The 24274-nt window shown below is 44.8% G+C and overlaps 1 protein-coding gene across 1 annotated transcript in view; it reads right to left on the bottom strand.

The window, feature by feature from the left end:
- Positions 1–486: 486 nt before the first annotated feature.
- Positions 487–24274, bottom strand: part of LOC120062412 (cohesin subunit SA-2-like) — a 45865-nt gene continuing 22077 nt past the window's right edge. The window contains exons 18-32 of the mRNA XM_039012376.1: positions 20354–20557; positions 20084–20154; positions 19833–20001; positions 18953–19045; positions 18615–18789; positions 14323–14462; positions 11091–11192; positions 10215–10363; positions 9908–10036; positions 9469–9695; positions 8983–9235; positions 8611–8718; positions 8227–8353; positions 6083–6160; positions 487–3536 (exon numbers count right to left, since the gene is read on the bottom strand). Coding sequence (XP_038868304.1) covers positions 3513–3536; positions 6083–6160; positions 8227–8353; positions 8611–8718; positions 8983–9235; positions 9469–9695; positions 9908–10036; positions 10215–10363; positions 11091–11192; positions 14323–14462; positions 18615–18789; positions 18953–19045; positions 19833–20001; positions 20084–20154; positions 20354–20557 — 2049 coding nt within the window. The 3' untranslated portion in view covers positions 487–3512. The remainder of the gene's footprint in view (positions 3537–6082; positions 6161–8226; positions 8354–8610; positions 8719–8982; positions 9236–9468; positions 9696–9907; positions 10037–10214; positions 10364–11090; positions 11193–14322; positions 14463–18614; positions 18790–18952; positions 19046–19832; positions 20002–20083; positions 20155–20353; positions 20558–24274) is intronic.

The raw sequence follows: 24274 nt of genomic DNA, 5'->3' as shown, positions 1-24274 counted from the left end.
CCATCGCCCCCCACCCTCTCGACAGACACAAACGGATAGATCCCAGCATGGGGGAGCTGTGCTCTGCATAACTTGTAACTGTAGGTAGGAGATTGACAAACACAGGAGTAGCACGATGTAGAAAGATGGGAGAGCTACATGGAATGATACAGTAGTTAGAATATCAAAAGTGGGAAGGAAGTAGTGCTTTTGATTTTCTGTTTGCGAATCTACACTGTTGAGTAGCTAGGCACATACACTTAATGGGTTGATCAGCCTGTTTTGCCTTTAACAGGAACACACCAGCTATATACACTTAAAGACAAAATGGCACCCTATTGCCTATATAGTGCATGGGGCTCTGGTCAGAAGTAGTGAAGGGAATAGGGTCCTCTCATTTCTGAGGAGACACCACCCCCTTGTGGCGATGAATAGCTGTGGTTAAATATACTAAAATAGTTTATTTTCAAACAACGCAAACTGCTTACATAGATCACATCACTCATGTCGAGTTGGTTTACTTTTATTCAAAAAGTGACTGTCTCCAGGCAAGTACAAATCTGAGAGGGAGTGGCAATAGGATGGGAACAAACAGCGCAGAAGTGTGTGTGTATATTATATATATATATATATTTGAGGAAATTCAACACATACATAAAATGGCCAAAAAGGAAAAACACAACAAATGAAAATAAAGCTTGATGTTTGTTTTATATACAGGAAGGCTCAAATAAAGGAACTATACCAATGTAGTGGTAGTAAGTGACAAAACAAAAGCCACAGTCATTTTTACTCCAAAATATGTACTTCCATATAATAACAATTAGGTAAAACACACAGGCTGCCTGTATCTACTTCAATAGACATCACATCTGGACCATCTGTTTTCTGTCGTTATAATAATCACCTTTCATGGCTACCTCTGACATGGAAGAGGATTAGTAAGAGAAAACTATTTAGGACCTGTCCAGAAACAACCCCTAGCACCCTAAACTCTAGTTTCACGAGGCTATCCTTCCAAATGTCATCTACAGAAGATTTCCGAGGCTACCTCGGCCCTAACCCCGAGGCTACCTCGGCCCTAACCCCGAGGCTACCTCGGCCCTAACCCCGAGGCTACCTCGGCCCTAACCCCGAGGCTACCTCGGCCCTAACCCCGAGGCTACCTCGGCCCTAACCCCGAGGCTACCTCGGCCCTAACCCCGAGGCTACCTCGGCCCTAACCCCGAGGCTACCTCGGCCCTAACCCCGAGGCTACCTCGGCCCTAACCCCGAGGCTACCTCGGCCCTAACCCCGAGGCTACCTCGGCCCTAACCCCGAGGCTACCTCGGCCCTAACCCCGAGGCTACCTCAGCCCTAACCCCGAGGCTACCTCAGCCCTAACCCCGAGGCTACCTCAGCCCTAACCCCGAGGCTACCTCAGCCCTAACCCCGAGGCTACCTCAGCCCTAACCCCGAGGCTACCTCAGCCCTAACCCCGAGGCTTTCCGAGGCTACCTCAGCCCTAACCCCTAGATGCTAGTGTAACTCTGCAGTGATTTGATGGGTAGTAGTTTCACCTTCTCCCAAATAAAACTGGTTGGGATGAAGCCAAATTGGATATACCTTACTTATCCATTCCTATCAGATATACACAGGTGCCTAGGGGTATTGGCATAGAATTACTAGAGTGGGGGGGGGGGGGGGGGTCTACACAAACCAGAGCAATTATATTCTAGCAATACTGTTTCTATGGGGCTAGGGGCAGTTTATTGGACAGGGCAGTTGATTTCCTTCCACTACTGCGTGTTTAAGGCCCAGGCATGGAATGATTACAAAGTAGATAGATTTACCCTCAGTAGACAAAACATTTCATTAAAACTTATGGATGACATAATAGTTCATGTCACATGTAAGCTTTGTCTAGCTGCCAGAGTGCTGCTGCTGCTGTTGTTGAGAACTGTCCCAAATGGCAACCTATTCCCTATATAGTGCACTACTTTTGACCAGGGCCCATAGGGAATATTTGGCCTGGTGAGGGCACCAGGGTGCCATTTGGAATGAAAACAACAACCTTTCTATAGGACTATAATGACTGGCTTTAAGTTCTCTATACAGTTTTATATGGTGGAGTTTCGCAAAAGGACATTATTATTACTCATGATGTTGAAAACCTTAAAGCTGATATTTCACAAGTCACATTTATTTTTTTCATAATGAGTCTTATCCAAACTAATTTACACGTAGGAAAAAAAAAAAAGGTAGAAACCCCAAAACATTATTAAGACGAAGTAAAACCAAAATACAAATGTAAAAATCTTCCTCGCCGCATGACTACACATGCTTTCCATTTTAAACAGTTTTACACATTTATGAAACCTTAACTTAAGTTGAACATTTTAATTTAAAAAAAGCACAGTTATAAAATCAGCACCGATTCATATATAACTTTATTTAAAATTTAGAGATAGCCATTTCAACACTAAATATGCTGGATTTTCTGGAGAAATGTATTTTCTGTGTATTAACGTGCTGCTTGCTTGTCTCTGAGTCAGCACAGTGGTGGCACTACGAGAGAAAATCACCTCGCTGTCCGTCGGGAGAGTAGTCTCTTCAGATAGGGAGAAGGATCCAAATCTTTGGGTAAGCTTCAGGACTTGTGCGACAGCCTAGTTCCTTGTTAAACACTGGGTCTTCGTCCCAAATGGCACCCTATTCCCTATATAGTGCACTACTTTTGAGACGCACCCTGGGCCTCTTCACAGCAACTACCGGGTTCCTCAGTCAGACTGTATTCAACAACCCCGGAATAGAAACACTACCAACACACACAGTTGGATATGACGGACAGACCTTCTGGTCCAAACGTTGCAAGAACCTATACTGAAGGATGTACAACAGTGTGGTGTTATTTCTACTCGTTTCGTATGAAGGAATCTGCACTTGGAAACCGGTTGGATGTGTGTTGCTACAGCCATGACTCTTACAGCTGATCTATTCAACAGGTTACCAACTGAACCACCAGCAGTCATCGTCATCACAACCACAGAACCAACAGATTCTACTGACAGTCCAACGTGGGGGAAAGGAAAAGTAAAAAACTGAAAATAGCATAAAGACCATGTCCATCCACTACTACCACAGCTAGCTACCTTTCCTACTAACAATCTGTTTCTAAATGACTACACCGCACCAGGTTACTCACTATACTAGCATAGAGACAGGGTTAGAAGACATTTCAAAAAACTAAAAGGTTATCTTACAACTCATTCCATCTCCATTTGGAAGAAAAATAAAACGTTGTAGAATTATAGAACTTCCTTCAGACTAAACGCCTGGAGGATTCTTCTAGGTTTGGAACTGGTTTGCCACTAACTGAAAGGTGAAAGCTTACCCAAGGATTATAAAAAGTATTTTGTTTTCATTCAGTCCCCTCTGAGCGAGCAACACTGTGTGTTAGACCATGGAGGATAAACCAGAGAAGACTTCTGATCTGCAGCTTAACGTCTCCATAAATACACTATGCCTCTCCTCTTCGTCTACAAATACCAGTTTAAAACATGGACACTCCAAGGACCTGCAGAGAGAAAAGGTGTCATTACACATCTGTAAAAGCACTTAGCAACAACATGTCTTAGGTTTTACTAGTGAGGCTGAACCGCCCTTCCAGATCTCACCTTGACTATTGGAAGTCTGGAGAACTTCAGTATTGGACTGTGTTTGAATGTAGCGCTAGCTGTCATGCTTGTGTTTGATTTGATCCGAGTAGAAATTAAGCATTTGATTGGCTCTGGTGAAAATTGTTTAACCAAGAGAGGCATTTCCTTGTTTTAGCTTTTTGTTTTCCTACCGTGTGGGACAAAGTTTCAGTAGCCAATGCGGCATTAGTTTGTATCTTATGCATGCTGGCTGCATCACTAGACCCCACCCCTTTTCATCATCTTCCTGTGGAGAACTTCCCAGGCTTCGCAACAGAAAAAGCAAAAGGAATGTATTCAACCGAATCAGTATTCCGCGTTTAACCCAACACCTCAAATCAGAGCCTTAATCGACATCCACATCATAGGCGCCTGGGGAGCAGTTAATAGGGGATATGCCTTGCTCAAGAGCAGAACGGCCGATTTAAACCACATTTAGGGCAACAAATGACCACCAATCATGCAGTGCGGATAGAGCCGCTTGCTATGGAGGGGGCAAGCTGTAGCTCAGTGAGTTGTTTACGTGCGTGATGGAAAGAGAACTGTCGGGTGCTAGATGCAACTGAAATTGAGGGTGAGGAGAGAGAGGGTGGAGGAAGAGGCTTGAAGTGCTGAGCATCTTGTCATGACCTGCATTATCTGAATTAGGCCCACAGAGAAGCGGCTTGGAGTTGGCTTAACGTTGGACCCGAGCTAGCTAGCTAACAAGCTTGTGTGCAAAAACATGTCTTACCTTACTGTAGTTAATAAATCCAATGTGAACCGTGATAAGGATACTATAGTTAACTAGCACTGAAAAAATGTATCCATTACTCGAATTAAAACATTTCTAAACCACGCTTGTAACATCAGTAGCCTGCGCGTCGGAGGGGGGAGGGGCAGGTAGCCTGCGCGTCGGAGGGGGGAGGGGCAGGCAGCCTACGCGTTGGAGGGGGGAGGGGCAGGCAGCCTACGCGTTGGAGGGGGGAGGGGCAGGTAGTCCCTGGCATGCAGACACTGGAAGAAGTTTGAGTGACAGTGAGTTATTAACCGGTTCTCATGCTTTTAAAATAACGGTTCTGTTCCAGAACAGTATAGTTCACATTCGTTCCCGATTCGGATTCTTGAAAAATGATTTTATTTTCCGTGGGGTTCTCTGTTCCCTGAACCGGTTCTAAACCCTGCTATGAAGTAGTGTGTTATGTATGGCCAGGGCTGTAAAGTGCTACAAAATATTTTGCTGTGCAACCAGAATGTTTTAATTGATACATCTACACTGTTCCGTTGTTTCCGAATGCCCCAGAGAAACAAGCGAGTGCAGATTCGTGGGCCGTTCCTAAACTACATGCGCTCGTTAAGTATTTGTTTACTCTTTGTTCATTCATATAACCTCATTAGTTAGCTAACCATCTGGTAACTTTAACAGTATATCCAAACATTTTGGGTCACAGAAAAGAAAAGGGATGGCTTCTCAGGAGATCTATGATCATAGCAATGAATGACAAATCTCTTGTATGTCGTCATCACAAACCGGACATTTTTAAAGAGACAGCGTACAATTATCAATAGGGAAATGGTGCTTTTACAAAATGTAGAAACCTGATATTCCACAAATGACTTTGTAATTTCAATGACAGGTATTCGTGTCAACATTATAGCTTTTATAATGTCTTAACGATAATACATAGTTTAGTTTTATTTAAAATGTATTTTTAGCTTCGGGCATTCCCACGCTCTCCCGTCCCAGTACTAACCAGGCGTGTTCAGGGTGGAATGGCCACAAGAGTATATATCTGTTCTCTGTGAATTAGGTCCCTTGACTCAACTCATAACTCCTCAATGGGCCCAGGAGAGGCGAAGGTCACGCGTCCTCCGAAACATGATTCGCCTGCCCGCCTACTACTACTTATCACACTGCTCGCTACACCCGGATGTCAGCCGCACCAATGAGACGGAGGAAACACTGTTCGACTGATGACCTGAGTCAGCTTGCAGGCGCCCCGGCCCTGTCACAGGGAGTCAGTAGAGCACGATGAGCCAAGGAAAACCCCCAGCAGCCAAACCACTACCCCGGACAACACCAATTGTGCGCCGACCTATGTGGCGCCCGGTCACGGCTGCTTGTGACACAGCCTAGGATTGAACATGCTGTAGTAGAGCCTCGGCACTGCGGGGCAGTGTTTTGACCGCTGCGCCACCCAGGAGCTCGTTACATATTAGTGTCTAGGGCACAATATGTGCTTTAGAAGTCATATAAGCTGTATCTCAACTTAAAAAAACATATTATTTTCTGGTGCTCCTAAATTTCACGAGGTGCTCCTAACTAAGTTGGGAGCACCAGTATTACCAATTAAAATGTTTAATTTAGAGCGCTGTGTATGTATAAGGAAGAGTATTACTATAGAGTAATAATGGTTTATGAGTATAAGAGAAGAGAGTTACTTACAGACTCATCCATGATAGAACCAGGGTCAAAGTAGTCTGGTTTCAGCTCTGATCTTTCTCTCCTGTTCTTAGAGGGGGGCTAGAGAAAGGAGAGAGAGATCATGATACAAAAATATAAAACTCAACAAACTCAACATGCAACAATTTAAAATATTTTACTGAGTTAGTTCATATAAGAAAATCTGTCAATTGAAATAAATTATTTTGCACGACAGAATACAGACACGCATCCGTTGGTCACAGATACCATTAAAAAAAAAGTTTGGGCGTGGATCAGAAAACCAGTCAGTATGTGGTGTGACCACCATTAGCCTCATGCAGCGAGACACATCTTCACATTGAGTTGATCAGGCTGTTGACTGTGGAATGTTGTCCCACTCTTTTTCAATGGCTGTGTGATGTTGATGGATATTGACAGGAACTGGAACACACTGTCGTACATGTCGATGCAGTGGATCCCAAACATGCTCAATGGTTGACATGTCTGGTGAGTATATAGGCCATGGAAGAACTGGGACATTTTTAGCTTCCAGGAATTGTGTACAGATCCTTGTGACATGGGGCTGTGCATTATCATACTGAAACATGAGATGATGGCGGATGAATGGCACACCAATGGGCCTCAGGATCTCGTCATGGTATCTCTGTGCATTCAAATTGCCATCGATAAAATGCAAATTGTGTTTGTTGTCCATAGCTTATGCCTGCCGATACCATAACCCCACCGCGACCATGGGCCACTCTGTTCACAACGTTGACATCAGCAAACCGCTCACCCACACGATGCCATATAATCTGTCCGGTATAGGTGAAACCGGGATTCATCCGTGACGAACACACATCTCCAACGTGCCAGTGGCCATCGAAGGTGAGCATTTGCCTTCCAAAATCTCTAAAGCCAGGTGTACACTACACAATTCTGGCCCGATTTAGCTGTTCCAGGGAAGTTTGTGATCAGAGACAAAATCCCCATGAGGTTGCCTACTCGGGGCACACGGCCATCACCGACGCTCGTTAAATGTGAGCTGGTCAGAGACGCAATCTGAGGGCTACCGAGCAATTCCAGACGTCCCGATATCGGCACAAAATCTGCAATGCTCTTGTAGTGCGAGATGTGCAACAACAAGTTTTGAGAACGATGATCAGCGATAGCCAATGAGAGCGCGCCAGAGAAGAAGCCACAGACAACAGCGATGTTTTGCGTCACCCAGATGTCAACTCTTGAGAAGGAGCACCGACTACTACTAGTATGCATTTGTACTTGCCTTTAATCTAAGCGTCAAATTGTTTCAGGTCTGAAGTTCACAAGCAACGTTAATCGATTCAAAATGTTGGCAAGATAGTGTTTCAAATGTGTGGCAAGCGTGAATGTCAGAAAACATTTGAGGCTGCTTCGAGCCACAGTTCCTTGTAGCTACGTTAAATCAAACCACATCACATTGTTTTTGCGAGACAGTATGGTATCGACAATCCTCTTGTAATGTGTGACCCCCGTCTGTACCACATTGTTTAATGTGCGCACCACTAAGTTGGCGAGACCAAATAAACTACAGGAAAGATGGTCCTTTAATGTGAGAGGTTTAGCAATGTTAGGATTGTGAAAGTCGTTTGTAGTGTACACCCGGCTTAAAACGACATTGGAGGCGGCTTATGGTAGAGAAATGAACATTCAATTCTCTGGCAACAGCTCTGGTGGACATTCCTTCAGTCAGCATGCCAATAGCACACTCCCTCAACCTGAGACATCGTGGGATTGTGTTGTGTGACAAAACTACACATTTTTTTAATGGCCTTTTATTGTCCCCAGCATAAGGTGCACCTGTAATGATCACGCCATTTAATCAGCTTCTTGAAATGCCACATCTGTCAGGTGGATGGATTATCTTGGCAAAGAAAAAATGATCACTAACAGGGATGTAACCAAATTCTGCACAACTTAAGAGAAATAAGCTTTCGGAGTATATGGAAAATATATGGGATCTTTTCTTTCAGCTCATGAAACATGGGACCAACACTTGACGTGTGTTTATATTTAGTGTTTCTTGACAGAGATCTTTGTGGAGCCCCACATAATTCGGTGGAAAGGGTAAAAAAAAAAAAAAAAAAACGAAAGCCATATATGTAGTAGAAGGTCAAAGGTCTCACCAGGTCAATGTCCATGGTGTCAAAGTCCATGCCCTCGTTGAGGTCTTCCATACGACCCTCTGATGACATCATCACGTCCTCTACGATAGGCTCCTCATCCTCCTCCATCAGCCCTGTACCACGCCGACTACACACACACACACACACACACACCATAATTAGTACAGTCAAACAACCATCAATATAGAGAACCCTAAATCAATTACATGGGCTGTTGCAGGTTGGTCCTGGGCTCGGGGTTAGGGAGTGTGTGTGTGTGTGTGTGTGTGTGTGTGTGTGTGTGTGTGTGTGTGTGTGTGTGTGTGTGTGTGTGTTCTTACATGGGCTGTTGCAGGTTGGTCCTGGGCTCGGGGTTAGGGAGGGTATGTGTGTGTGTGTTCTTACATGGCCTGTTGCAGGTTGGTCCTGAGCTTGGCGTAGTTCATGGCTCTCTCCTGCTGCTGACGAACCTCCTCCTGCTGCCTCTGAGCCAGCATCCACGTCACCTGGGTACTACAAACAGGTCAGACAACAGGTCAGACAACAGGTCAGACAACAGGCCAGACAACAGGCCAGACAACAGGCCAGACAACAGGCCAGACAACAGGCCAGACAACAGGTCAGACAACAGGTCAGACAACAGGTCAGACAACAGGTCAGACAACAGGTCAGACAACAGGTCAGACAACAGGTCAGACAACAGGTCAGACAACAATACTGGTGGTTCAGGTAGGTACATGTCAAAATAGAGAGATGAAAAGAGCGAGAGAGCCTTACTTGTAGTCGATGGGTGTCTGGTGGAGTTGAGGGGTTTGGGGGAGTGTGTGAGGGTGTGGCTGCTGCTGGGAGTCTGAAGGGAGGGCGTACACTCCCATGTAGCTGTCGTCTCTCCCCCGTTTGGCTTCCCCCCTCATGTCCCCTGGTCCTCTCATCATGGTAGAGGTGAGGTGGGGGGAGGGCATCATCACTGGAGTCTGCATGCTCTGGTGCTGCCACGACATATCTGTACTGCTGCTACTGCTCTCCTCCGCTAGAGAACACACACACCGTTAAACACACACGCAACTCTGAAAGGGTTGGATGACTTTAAGAGATGCAGTGAGCACGTCCCAACCAAGCGATTTCAGCCATGGAGACTACACCATCTACCTACCAGGGGTAACAGTGTTTACAGTAGGAGTTGACCTCAGACTGGGACAGTCCTCTCTAACATGGCCATGTAGTGACCACAGTCTGACTTCAAGACCCTGGTTCTGTAGCTACCTTCAGGAAGTCTCCTCTTGGCTGCGGCGACGGTAGCAGTGGGAGTTGCAGCCTTGGTCTTCTTGGATCTGACCGACGACCCTCTGGAGGAGTAGCCGGAGACAACAGACATGGTGTCGTCGTCCCCGCCGGCCTGCAGGGAGTTCCTGTAGGAGATGAGCGGTAGCCAGCAGTCGTCTCTCTGGAGGGCCATCTGGAAGGTCATGAACCTCTCCAGATACATGTGACTACAGCGGAGAGAGGAGAGATGTCACACACACACACATAAAGTCATCTGGAAGGTCCTTAAGGTTATGTGTCTGGGAGGGGACACAGTCCTCTTGTCCTGCTTCATGATATCATATGACATATCAGACTAGTCATTACTTACACAGCCATCAGCTATGACACACACAAAGGTACATGTGTCTGATTAGGAGAGGCAGAGGTGTGTACTCACACAGTCCTCTTGTCCTGCCTCATTAGTTTGGAGGAAAACTCAGAGAGGATGTCTAGGAAGGCCAGGTGAAGAGGAGGGTTTCCTTCTCCCTGGGGACTTGGCTCCTTAAATGCAAACTCTATACCATCCCTGGAGAGAGACAAGAGGGAGAGGGGTAGGAGAGGAGAGAATTTTTGTTTAAAAAAATGAGGTATCTAGCAGCACATGTAGATGCATACATTAACTATGACTAAGTACAGCTCACATCCATCATATGCTAATCATGTTGAAAAGCTATGAGACATAGAGATCAGAAGAGGAGACTGACTTGTGCAGCATGGCGATAGCATCTCGTGTTTTCACCTGGTCCAGACCGAAGGTGAGAGAGAAACGTCTGGCCAGCTCCTTGATCCCACAGAACGCTGAGGACGAGCGGTCAAATCCTGTCCCCAACTCTGACAACATCTCATGGAACAACTGGAGGACAGAGAGAAGAGAGGGATGGGTGAATACATGTGTGGAATAAAGAGATGGTTCTTTCAATGGGATTTGTTCCAGAAAGGCTGGCATGCGGTCTGGAGATCTGAAAGTTAAAACCAAGATCTAGCTTGACTAAAACAGGGTGTGTGTGTGAAGATGAGGGGTGTGTGTGTGTGTGTAACTAACCTGCTGTAGACTGAGGATGAGGGGTGTGTGTGTGTGTGTAACTAACCTGCTGTAGACTGAGGATGAGGGTTGTGTGTGTGGTACCTGTTGTAGACTGACGATGAGGGTTGTGTGTGTGTGTGTGTGTGTCGAACCGGTTGTAAACTGAGGATGAGGGGTGTGTGTGTGGTACCTGTTGTAGACTGAGGATGAGGGGTGTGTGTGTGTGTGTGTCGTACCTGTTGTAGACTGAGGATGAGGGGTGTGTGTGTGTGTATGTCGTACCTGTTGTAGACTGAGGATGAGGGGTGTGTGTGTGTGTGTGTGTGTGTGTGTGTGTGTGTCGTACCTGTTGTAGACTGAGGATGAGGGGTGTGTGTGTGTGTGTGTGTCGTACCTGTTGTAGACTGAGGATGAGGGGTGTGTGTGTGTGTGTGTCGTACCTGTTGTAGACTGAGGATGAGGGGTGTGTGTGTGTGTGTGTGTGTGTGTGTGTGTGTGTGTGTGTGTGTGTGTCGTACCTGTTGTAGACTGAGGATGAGGGTTGTGTGTGTCGTACCTGTTGTAGACTGAGGATGAGTGTCTTGGCACATTGGATCTTGTCTATCTGTCTGGTCTTAGACATGGTCTCCTTGATGATGTCACCATAGTCATTATAATACTAGAGAGAGAGGAAGACGGTTCAGCCACAAGTCAGAGTCTCCTTCAGGAAAAAACAGGACTTCTGATACTTTGCAACCAAGCAGTACCTGGAATGACTCCGGTAATGATATGGTGTTGAGGTTAAATGAGTGTCACAGGCACGAAGAGGTGATAACCATAGAATCTATAGCATGGGCATCCCTGTTCCAGTCAGCTATGGGATAACGTGTGGACTGACAACCATTACGACTGTACTGGTTTACGACTGTACTGGTTACGACTGTACCCATGACTTTAACAGTCAAATTGCCAGGTTTAGAGATTCCAAGTATTTTCTATAGATTATGTTTCTATGGTCATAACTGTGTAAAGACATGTGAGTTTCTCCATTCTTACCCTCATGTACTGTTTAAAGAAGTCAGTGTAACAGACAGGTCATTCTTACCCTCATGTACTGTTTAAAGATGTCAGTGTAACAGACAGGTCATTCTTACCCTCATGTACTGTTTAAAGATGTCAGTGTAACAGACAGGTCATTCTTACCCTCATGTACTGTTTAAAGATGTCAGTGTAACAGACAGGTCATTCTTACCCTCATGTACTGTTTAAAGATGTCAGTGTAACAGACAGGTCATTCTTACCCTCATGTACTGTTTAAAGATGTCAGTGTAACAGACAGGTCATTCTTACCCTCATGTACTGTTTAAAGATGTCAGTGTAACAGACAGGTCATTCTTACCCTCATGTACTGTTTAAAGATGTCAGTGTAACAGACAAGTCATTCTTACCCTCATGAACTGTTTAAAGAAGTCAGTGTAACAGACAGGTCATTCTTACCCTCATGTACTGTTTAAAGATGTCAGTGTAACAGACAGGTCATTCTTACCCTCATGAACTGTTTAAAGATGTCAGTGTAACAGACAGGTCATTCTTACCCTCATGTACTGTTTAAAGATGTCAGTGTAACAGACAGGTCATTCTTACCCTCATGAACTGTTTAAAGATGTCAGTGTAACAGACAGGTCATTCTTACCCTCATGTACTGTTTAAAGATGTCAGTGTAACAGACAGGTCATTCTTACCCTCATGTACTGTTTAAAGATGTCAGTGTAACAGACAGGTCATTCTTACCCTCATGTACTGTTTAAAGATGTCAGTGTAACAGACAGGTCATTCTTACCCTCATGAACTGTTTAAAGAAGTCAGTGTAACAGACAGGTCATTCTTACCCTCATGAACTGTTTAAAGAAGTCAGTGTAACAGACAGGTCATTCTTACCCTCATGAACTGTTTAAAGAAGTCAGTGTAACAGACAGGTCATTCTTACCCTCATGAACTGTTTAAAGAAGTCAGTGTAACAGACAGGTCATTCTTACCCTCATGTACTGTTTAAAGAAGTCAGTGTAACAGACAGGTCATTCTTACCCTCATGTACTGTTTAAAGATGTCAGTGTAACAGACAGGTCATTCTTACCCTCATGTACTGTTTAAAGAAGTCAGTGTAACAGACAGGTCATTCTTACCCTCATGTACTGTTTAAAGAAGTCAGTGTAACAGACAGGTCATTCTTACCCTCATGTACTGTTTAAAGATGTCAGTGTAACAGACAGGTCATTCTTACCCTCATGAACTGTTTAAAGAAGTCAGTGTAACAGACAGGTCATTCTTACCCTCATGTACTGTTTAAAGATGTCAGTGTAACAGACAGGTCATTCTTACCCTCATGAACTGTTTAAAGAAGTCAGTGTAACAGACAGGTCATTCTTACCCTCATGTACTGTTTAAAGAAGTCAGTGTAACAGACAGGTCATTCTTACCCTCATGTACTGTTTAAAGAAGTCAGTGTAACAGACAGGTCATTCTTACCATCATGTACTGTTTAAAGAAGTCAGTGTAACAGACAGGTCATTCTTACCCTCATGTACTGTTTAAAGATGTCAGTGTAACAGACAGGTCATTCTTACCCTCATGTACTGTTTAAAGATGTCAGTGTAACAGACAGGTCATTCTTACCCTCATGTACTGTTTAAAGAAGTCAGTGTAACAGACAGGTCATTCTTACCCTCATGTACTGTTTAAAGATGTCAGTGTAACAGACAGGTCATTCTTACCCTCATGTACTGTTTAAAGATGTCAGTGTAACAGACAGGTCATTCTTACCCTCATGTACGGTTTAAAGATGTCAGTGTAACAGACAAGTCATTCTTACCCTCATGAACTGTTTAAAGATGTCAGTGTAACAGACAGGTCATTCTTACCCTCATGTACTGTTTAAAGATGTCAGTGTAACAGACAGGTCATTCTTACCCTCATGTACTGTTTAAAGATGTCAGTGTAACAGACAGGTCATTCTTACCCTCATGTACTGTTTAAAGATGTCAGTGTAACAGACAAGTCATTCTTACCCTCATGAACTGTTTAAAGAAGTCAGTGTAACAGACAGGTCATTCTTACCCTCATGTACTGTTTAAAGATGTCAGTGTAACAGACAGGTCATTCTTACCCTCATGAACTGTTTAAAGATGTCAGTGTAACAGACAGGTCATTCTTACCCTCATGTACTGTTTAAAGATGTCAGTGTAACAGACAGGTCATTCTTACCCTCATGAACTGTTTAAAGATGTCAGTGTAACAGACAGGTCATTCTTACCCTCATGTACTGTTTAAAGATGTCAGTGTAACAGACAGGTCATTCTTACCCTCATGTACTGTTTAAAGATGTCAGTGTAACAGACAGGTCATTCTTACCCTCATGTACTGTTTAAAGATGTCAGTGTAACAGACAGGTCATTCTTACCCTCATGTACTGTTTAAAGATGTCAGTGTAACAGACAGGTCATTCTTACCCTCATGTACTGTTTAAAGATGTCAGTGTAACAGACAGGTCATTCTTACCCTCATGTACTGTTTAAAGATGTCAGTGTAACAGACAGGTCATTCTTACCCTCATGTACTGTTTAAAGATGTCAGTGTAACAGACAAGTCATTCTTACCCTCATGAACTGTTTAAAGATGTCAGTGTAACAGACAGGTCATTCTTACCCTCATGTACTGTTTAAAGATGTCAGTGTAACAGACAGGTCATTCTTACCCTCATGAACTGTTTAAAGATGTCAGTGTAAAGACAGATATTTACAGGTCATTCTTACCCTCATGTACTGTTTAAAGATGTCAGCTCCAGTGTTCATCTCTACTACATTATAGATGATAAGTTTACAGTAGGCCGCCAGGAGGTTCCGTCTCTTATGAAGAGCTTCTATCTTCGCTGCCTCGTCATCCTGCTGGCCATCTGTAGATACAACAGATTGTTACTGGCTGTGTAACAGAGCTCTTATGGGGAGCATCTTGTTAAGTTCATGTTTTAAGTATCCCTATATTTCTGTTATTACGGGGCTATCACTCAGTCAAGAGTGAGCATGCGCAGGAAGTCTTGTCGTTGTTGGACCTAGCCTGGAGTGTAATGGCTACCTTGTAGTGTGTTCATATAGTAGAGTAAACTTTGTTAAACTGGAACCTTGTCGTTGTGTCATTTCGAGTTAACATTGGTAGCAGAGGATGGCTTCTAACTACAACGTGCCACCTCGCTTCGACGAGAAGAGGTCGTACGAAAGTTGGAAAAATGAACTGGGAATCTGGACACGCGTTACTAATCTGGACGCGAAAAAGCAAGCACTTGCGGTGGTATTATCGCTCGAGGGAAGAGCGAGAGATACAGCACTGGAAATATCCGTTGAGGATTTGAACAAGGATGACGGTATGGGAACTTTGATCACAGCACTGGATTCTGTATTTCTCAAAGAAGAGAATGACCGTGCCTACGAGGCATATTCAAACTTTGACAGTGTTACGAGAGATATTTCGGTTGCAATGGCAGACTACATCATTGATTTCGAACAGAGGTACAATAGAATGCGCAAGTACGACATGGTTCTCCCAGATGCAGTGTTAGGGTTCAAGTTGCTAGACACTGCTTGTCTAGATGGTAGGGAGAAACAGTTGGCTTTGACTGCTTGTACTGTGTTGACTTTTGCATCTATGAAGTCGGCACTAAAAAGAATATTTGGTGAGAAGACGTCTGTCGCGCCAATAACAGATGGAATGCAAGTGAGTGACGCAGCATATTACACCGAGCAGCACAGAAAAGGCGCCAACAAGTCACATTCTCAAGACAACCAGAAGAGGGCGCCATTTCCCGGCACAAATCCACTGGACAAATATGGAAGGAGATCGAAATGTGCAATTTGTCAAAGCACTTACCATCGGGTTAAAGACTGTCCTCATAAAAATGAACAAGTTAAACTAACAGAGGAAAATGTAAACACAGAGATAGAGCAGTGTAACATTACTCTGTTTTCAAATGAATCTGCTTCTGATACTGAGATTTTTATAGTTGAATCCTTAGGATCTGCTGTGATTGATACTGCATGTACACGGACAGTGTGTGGTGCAAAATGGCTTGATAGCTATGTCAGTGAACTAAATATGAAAGAAGTACAAAATATGATTGACACACCAAGCAACAGAGCTTTCAAATTTGGAGACGGGAGAATTGTCCATTCTACCAAGAGAGTTAAGATACCAGCAAAAATTGGTCAGACTAAGTGTCACATTGAAACAGAGGTGGTCCCTACAGATATCCCCTTACTATTAAGCAAAGCTTCCCTCAAGAAGGCAGAGGCTGTACTAGACATAAAAAATGACAAGGCAGTGATGTTTAAACAACCAGTGACTCTTGAACTTACTACCTCAGGCCACTATTGTGTAAACATTTTAGACAAAGACATCACACAGAGTCCATGCAAAAATGAGATTCTGACTGACACAGAGCACATGAAGATTCTGACAGTCACAGAGAACATGAGCACTAAAGAAAAACACAAAGTATTGTTAAAGCTTTACAAACAGTTTGGACATGATACAGTTAACAGACATCAGAAGTTACTCAGCAGTTCAGGGAATAATGATGATGAGAAGTACGAAACTGGAAACAAAGTGTACTACAAACGAGTTGACTGTCAAGAGTGGAAAGGACCGGGAGTAGTCATTGGTCAAGATGGTGTGGTGATATTTGTGAGGCACGGAGGCATGATTGTCAGGGTGCATCACTCAAGATTGCGGAAAGTAAATGATCAACAAGATAGAGGGGCTGTTGCTGAGAATCAGTCTCCTAATGAAAATGACAAAAAGGACACAGTAACAGACACAAACCTACCAGATGTCGCATCCGATGATATGGACACCGAAACTAACACAGGAAATGGAGCAGAGACCTTCAACCATGCCACAGGTAATACTGTTGAGCGTTCAAATGAGGAAAACATTCAACAGCCACATGTGTTAAGAGAACATGGTTGTTCCAATCTGAAAACTGGACAAACTGTTAAATACACGGACAGAGAAAGTGGTATTCCACATACAGCAACCGTCATTGGACGAGCAGGACAAGCAAAACACAAGAACTGGTACAACTTGCAGTACTCTGAACCAGCTACACTTTCTGGTACAACAGGGTCAGCTGACCTGCCACTTGTAGATAATATCAGAATTGAACCAATGGAAAATCGAGAAAAACAATGACATTCAAAATGATGATGTACTTGAAACAAAGGACGTGTCATTTGACTCAGCTAAGCTAGATGAGCTCAGTAATTGGAGGAAAAATGGAGTGTTTGAGGAAGTCAAAGACATTGGCCAAAAGTGCGTCTCAACAAGGTGGGTGTGTACCCTTAAAGAATCCTTAACTGGAATAGTGCCCAAAGCACGTCTAGTGGCTAGAGGTTTTGAGGAGCTGGCTGCTAAAGAACTCCCAAAAGACTCACCGACATGCGCCTCAGAGTCACTCAGATTGCTGATGTCAGTGATCTGCCAGAAAAAATGGAAACTTAATTCCATAGACATCAAATCTGGATTTTTGCAGGGAACAGAGCTGTCAAGGGACATTCACATCCGACCTCCGCCCGAAGCTAAAAGCGAAGGAACACTGTGGAAAATAAAAAAGTGTGTGTATGGACTGGCAGATGGATCACTCTACTGGTACAACAAAGTCAAGGCAACAATGCTGAATACAGGTGGAAAAATGTCACAAGTGGATCCTGCAGTCTTCTATTGGCTTGATCAAGACTGTAATGTGACTGGAGTACTTGCCTGTCATGTTGATGACTTTATCTGGGGTGGCTCACAGACCTTTGATTCAACTGTGATTCCACACCTCAAAGCTGTTTTCTAGGTTGGCCGTGAGGAGCATGATCATTTTTGTTATGTTGGCATAGAGTTTATTACAGTTGATGGAAAAATACTGATGCAACAGGAGAGCTATATCAAGAATCTTCAACCTATCCACATGGATTCTTCAAGAGCCGTACAAAGGAATTCCCCTCTGTGGAATTGAAGCTGGTCAATTGAGGTCAAAGATGGGACAAATTTTATGGGCTGCGAGACAGAGTAGACCTGGTTTGATGGTTGCAACTTGGCATCTAACACAAAACACGCTACTGTACAAACCATTCATGAGGCAAACAAAGTTGTTCGTAAACTGAAATCACAACAAGTGACTTTTAAGTTTCAGCATGTTGGAAAAGATGACTCTTTGAAACTAGTTGTCTTCCATGATGCTTCGCTAGGTTATCACTGGTGGGACAAAACGGCACTTCCTACCTGTAGTTTGTGTCACTGACAACTACTCATTAGTTGATGCTGTGAAGTCAACCAAGTCTGTCACAGAGAAAAGACTTTGAGATTAGCAGCATCAAGGAATTTATTCAAGCACAGAGAATCCAGCGGATTCTGTGGTCGACCACAAAGGAACAGCTTGCTGACTGTCTGACTAAAAAAGGAGCATCCGGTCTTGTGCTCCTACAGGCTCTCGCTCCTACAGGCTCTCAGTAATGGAAAGTGGCAGCTTGAGTAATACAAATAAGAACTGTCACACAACCCATTTGTAATGGGGATCTTGAATAATACTTGGACATTTAACTATGTTGTTGATGTTTTATTTGTCTTTAAAGAAAAGGGGGAGATTGTTAAGTTCATGTTTTAAGTATCCCTATATTTCTGTTATTACGGGGCTATCACTCAGTCAAGAGTGAGCATGCGCAGGAAGTCTTGTCGTTGTTGGACCTAGCCTGGAGTGTAATGGCTACCTTGTAGTGTGTTCATATAGTAGAGTAAACTTTGTTAAACTGGAACCTTGTCGTTGTGTCATTTCGAGTTAACACATCTATCTTGCTGAAAAAAGGTAGAACCAGGGTAGAACCAGGGAGACATAGCCCGGGACACATATAGCCCGGGACACATATAGCCCATAGCATCACAGACTGTCACAAGGCCAGTCAGTAATGTCATTTCTTTAGCAGGGTCTTGTTGGTTAGCGATGGCCAAACAAGAGCTATTTTCAAGTGCAAATAAGCAATCCTACTGGAACAGTGTGCAGCGGTGTGTGTACCTGTGCTGCCGTTGTCATCGTCCTGGTCTATAAAGACATGGTGCAGTATGAAGGACAGTAGTTCTGTCTGTAACGAATCATCAGGACTGTAGACCAGCGGCTCCAGCTGCTCTCTGCCTCCTGAGACCATCTGATGACTGAAGACCAGCAACACATCACACAGTATGGTGAACGCCTGGGGGGGAGAGAGGAGATGGACGGTTGGTTATCAGCGGTCTGCCTCCTTGGCCACGTCTTCCTCATCTCAATGGCGTGGCACGGGGATTCTGAGAATTTCATTTTTGAAAATAACCAGATTTAAAATCACTAGGATGTGAATAGCTGCTACAGGACAGTACCTGTTCCTTGACGGTTGTGTTGACGTTGGTGAGGTAACGTTGACACATCAGACAGAACATCCGCATCTGTTTCCTCAGGCTCATCATGTCCTCCTACAAAACATTATTACATGATCAAAACACACACGCCCTCATCTACAAAACATTATTACATGATCAAAACACACACGCCCTCCCCTACAAAACAATATTACATGATCAAAACACACACGCCCTCCCCTACAAAACAATATTACATGATCAAAACACACACGACCTCATCTACAAAACATTATTACATGATCAAAACACACACGACCTCCCCTACAAAACAATATTACATGATCAAAACACACGACCTCCCCTACAAAACAATATTACATGATCAAAACACACACGCCCTCCCCTACAAAACAATATTACATGATCAAAACACACACGCCCTCCCCTACAAAACATTATTACATGATCAAAACACACACACCCTCCCCTACAAAACATTATTACATGATCAAAACACACACGCCCTCCCCTACAAAACAATATTACTTGATCAAAACACACACGCCCTCATCTACAAAACATTACATGATCAAAACACACACGCCCTCCCCTACAAAACAATATTACATGATCAAAACACACACGCCCTCCCCTACAAAACACACATCCTCCTAGATGACACACACACACACACACACACACACACACACACACACACACACACACACACACACACACACACACACACACACACATCATCATCATCATCATCATAAGACTTGCTGTATAAACCATGACTAACTCACCAACTCTAAAGCCATTTTCCTAGCTAGTAAATAACAGTGAAATGAATGAGAAGGTTCTGAGCTGCCAGTCAGTTGGGAAGTGAGTTGCATACCTTTCTGTGGCTGCCCTCTGAGACCTTGGCCAAGTACCACAGGACAACGTAGTGGGTACACTGTAGAGCATGGACCACTATCTGCTCTGGCATGTCTCCGTTCTCAATGCCCGTGTTGAGCAACTTGAAGTTACTGCTGAACAGATCCCACTTGGACAGGTCATGGGCACTGGGGGAGAGAGAGAGAGAGAGGAGGTTAGAGAGAGGGGGGAGAAAGAAGAGGGAGGGTGAAAGAAGAGGGAGGGCCTTACTTGTGGAAGGCTGTGATTCTCTTGAGAGTAGACAGGACCTGGTAGGCATCATCATCGTCAGGCTCTTCACCCTGAACACAGAGACAGATCAGGATCAACTACACAAACTGGGCCACTCAGCCCAATAGATGAAACATGTAGACTGGAAGTCCTCCCTGTCTGAGCTCTCTCCTCCCTCGCTCACCCCTTGTATGAAGTCCTTTAACAATCTGTTGAATTTGTCCACCGGTTCATTCTCGTTTTCCTCCCTCCCTCATCCCTTCCCCTCACCTCTTGTAAGAAGTCTTCCAGCAGTCTGTTGAATTTGTCCACCAGTTCATCCAGCAGCTGTGACCTGGCGATGTCCACTCTGTTAAAGATGGTGAACTCCTCGTTGCAGAGAGCGTGGTAGGTCTTCGAGCAAGCCTCCAGCACCTCTGTGTCTGTGTGTTTCTCCACCATCTCCCTGATCTGACGCAGCAACGCCTCCAAGTGCTAGAAGAAGAGGGAGGGAGTTGGGAAATATGTTTTAGAGAGAGATATCAAATGCATAACACTGCAAGACATTTCACAACATTTTGTCAAGTTGAACAGTGCTTTGAATTAGACTACAGCGTAGGGTCGGGGGTTAGAGTTTGAATTAGACTACAGCGTAGGGTCGGGGGTTAAAGTTTGAATGAGACTACAGCGTAGGGTCGGGGGTTTGAATTAGACTACAGCGTAGGGTCGGGGGTTTGAATTAGACTACAGCGTAGGGTCGGGGGTTTGAATTAGACTACAGCGTAGGGTCGGGGGTTTGAATTAGACTACAGCGTAGGGTCGGGGGTTAGAGTTTGAATTAGACTACAGTGTAGGGTCGGGGGTTTGAATTAGACTACAGCGTAGGGTCGGGGGTTAGAGTTTGAATTAGACTACAGCGTAGGGTCGGGGGTTAGAGTTTGAATTAGACTACAGCGTAGGGTCGGGGGTTTGAATTAGACTACAGCGTAGGGTCGGGGGTTAGAGTTTGAATTAGACTACAGCGTAGGGTCGGGGGTTAGTTTGAATTAGACTACAGTGTAGGGTCGGGGGTTAGAGTTTGAATTAGACTACAGCGTAGGGTCGGGGGTTAGTTTGAATTAGACTACAGCGTAGGGTCGGGGGTTTGAATTAGACTACAGCGTAGGGTCGGGGGTTAGAGTTTGAATTAGACTACAGTGTAGGGTCGGGGGTTAGTTTGAATTAGACTACAGCGTAGGGTCGGGGGTTAGAGTTTGAATTAGACTACAGCGTAGGGTCGGGGGTTAGAGTTTGAATTAGACTACAGCGTAGGGTCGGGGGTTAGTTTGAATTAGACTACAGTGTAGGGTCGGGGGTTAGAGTTTGAATTAGACTACAGCGCAGGGTCGGGGGTTAGTTTGAATTAGACTACAGTGTAGGGTCGGGGGTTAGTTTGAATTAGACTACAGTGTAGGGTCGGGGGTTAGAGTTTGAATTAGACTACAGTGTAGGGTCGGGGGTTAGTTTGAATTTGACTACAGCGTAGGGTCGGGGGTTTGAATTAGACTACAGTGTAGGGTCGGGGGTTTGAATTAGACTACAGCGTAGGGTCGGGGGTTAGAGTTTGAATTAGACTACAGCGTAGGGTCGGGGGTTAGTTTGAATTAGACTACAGTGTAGGGTCGGGGGTTTGAATTAGACTACAGCGTAGGGTCGGGGGTTAGTTTGAATTAGACTACAGCGTAGGGTCGGGGGTTAGTTTGAATTAGACTACAGTGTAGGGTCGGGGGTTTGAATTAGACTACAGCGTAGGGTCGGGGGTTAGAGTTTGAATTAGACTACAGTGTAGGGTCGGGGGTTAGAGTTTGAATTAGACTACAGCGTAGGGTCGGGGGTTTGAATTAGACTACAGCGTAGGGTCGGGGGTTAGAGTTTGAATTAGACTACAGTGTAGGGTCGGGGGTTAGAGTTTGAATTAGACTACAGCGTAGGGTCGGGGGTTTGAATTAGACTACAGCATAGGGTCGGGGTTTGAATTAGACTACAGCATAGGGTCGGGGGTTAGAGTTTGAATTAGACTACAGCAGAGGGGCGGGGGTTAGAGTTTGAATTAGACTACAGCGTAGGGTCGGGGGTTAGTTTGAATTAGACTACAGCGTAGGGTCGGGGGTTAGTTTGAATTAGACTACAGCGTAGGGTCGGGGGTTTGAATTAGACTACAGCATAGGGTCGGGGTTTGAATTAGACTACAGCATAGGGTCGGGGTTTGAATTAGACTACAGCGTAGGGTCGGGGGTTAGTTTGAATTAGACTACAGCGTAGGGTCGGGGGTTAGTTTGAATTAGACTACAGCGTAGGGTCGGGGGTTAGTTTGAATTAGACTACAGCGTAGGGTCGGGGGTTTGAATTAGACTACAGCGTAGGGTCGGGGGTTAGAGTTTGAATTAGACTACAGCGTAGGGTCGGGGGTTAGAGTTTGAATTAGACTACAGCGTAGGGTCGGGGGTTAGAGTTTGAATTAGACTACAGCGTAGGGTCGGGGGTTAGAGTTTGAATTAGACTACAGCGTAGGGTCGGGGGTTAGAGTTTGAATTAGACTACAGCGTAGGGTCGGGGGTTAGAGTTTGAATTAGACTACAGCGTAGGGTCGGGGGTTAGAGTTTGAATTAGACTACAGCGTAGGGTCGGGGGTTAGAGTTTGAATTAGACTACAGCGTAGGGTCGGGGGTTTGAATTAGACTACAGCGTAGGGTCGGGGGTTTGAATTAGACTACAGCGTAGGGTCGGGGGTTAGTTTGAATTAGACTACAGCGTAGGGTCGGGGGTTAGTTTGAATTAGACTACAGCGTAGGGTCGGGGGTTTGAATTAGACTACAGCGTAGGGTCGGGGGTTTGAATTAGACTACAGCGTAGGGTCGGGGGTTAGAGTTTGAATTAGACTACAGCGTAGGGTCGGGGGTTAGAGTTTGAATTAGACTACAGCGTAGGGTCGGGGGTTAGAGTTTGAATTAGACTACAGCGTAGGGTCGGGGGTTAGAGTTTGAATTAGACTACAGCGTAGGGTCGGGGGTTAGAGTTTGAATTAGACTACAGCGTAGGGTCGGGGGTTAGAGTTTGAATTAGACTACAGCGTAGGGTCGGGGGTTAGAGTTTGAATTAGACTACAGCGTAGGGTCGGGGGTTAGAGTTTGAATTAGACTACAGCGTAGGGTCGGGGGTTAGAGTTTGAATTAGACTACAGCGTAGGGTCGGGGGTTAGAGTTTGAATTAGACTACAGCGTAGGGTCGGGGGTTAGTTTGAATTAGACTACAGTGTAGGGTCAGGGGTTAGTTTGAATTAGACTACAGTGTAGGGTCGGGGGTTTGAATTAGACTACAGTGTAGGGTCGGGGGTTAGAGTTTGAATTAGACTACAGCGTAGGGTCGGGGGTTAGAGTTTGAATTAGACTACAGCGTAGGGTCGGGGGTTTGAATTAGACTACAGCGTAGGGTCGGGGGTTAGAGTTTGAATTAGACTACAGCGTAGGGTCGGGGGTTAGAGTTTGAATTAGACTACAGCGTAGGGTCGGGGGTTTGAATTAGACTACAGCGTAGGGTCGGGGGTTAGAGTTTGAATTAGACTACAGCGTAGGGTCGGGGGTTAGAGTTTGAATTAGACTACAGTGTAGGGTCGGGGGTTAGAGTTTGAATTAGACTACAGTGTAGGGTCGGGGGTTAGAGTTTGAATTAGACTACAGCGTAGGGTCGGGGGTTTGAATTAGACTACAGCGTAGGGTCGGGGGTTAGAGTTTGAATTAGACTACAGCGTAGGGTCGGGGGTTTGAATTAGACTACAGCGTAGGGTCGGGGGTTAGAGTTTGAATTAGACTACAGCGCAGGGTCGGGGGTTAGTTTGAATTAGACTACAGCGTAGGGTCGGGGGTTTGAATTAGACTACAGCGTAGGGTCGGGGGTTAGAGTTTGAATTAGACTACAGTGTAGGGTCGGGGGTTAGAGTTTGAATTAGACTACAGCGTAGGGTCGGGGGTTTGAATTAGACTACAGCGTAGGGTCGGGGGTTAGAGTTTGAATTAGACTACAGCGTAGGGTCGGGGGTTAGAGTTTGAATTAGACTACAGCGTAGGGTCGGGGGTTAGAGTTTGAATTAGACTACAGCGTAGGGTCGGGGGTTAGAGTTTGAATTAGACTACAGCGTAGGGTCGGGGGTTAGAGTTTGAATTAGACTACAGCGTA

Source organism: Salvelinus namaycush, chromosome 17, assembly GCF_016432855.1.
Source record: "Salvelinus namaycush isolate Seneca chromosome 17, SaNama_1.0, whole genome shotgun sequence".
In the NCBI taxonomy this organism is placed as follows: Eukaryota; Metazoa; Chordata; class Actinopteri; order Salmoniformes; family Salmonidae; genus Salvelinus; species Salvelinus namaycush.
The sequence above is the reverse complement of the archived record's forward strand: the minus strand, read 5'-3'. Positions and strand labels throughout refer to the sequence as shown.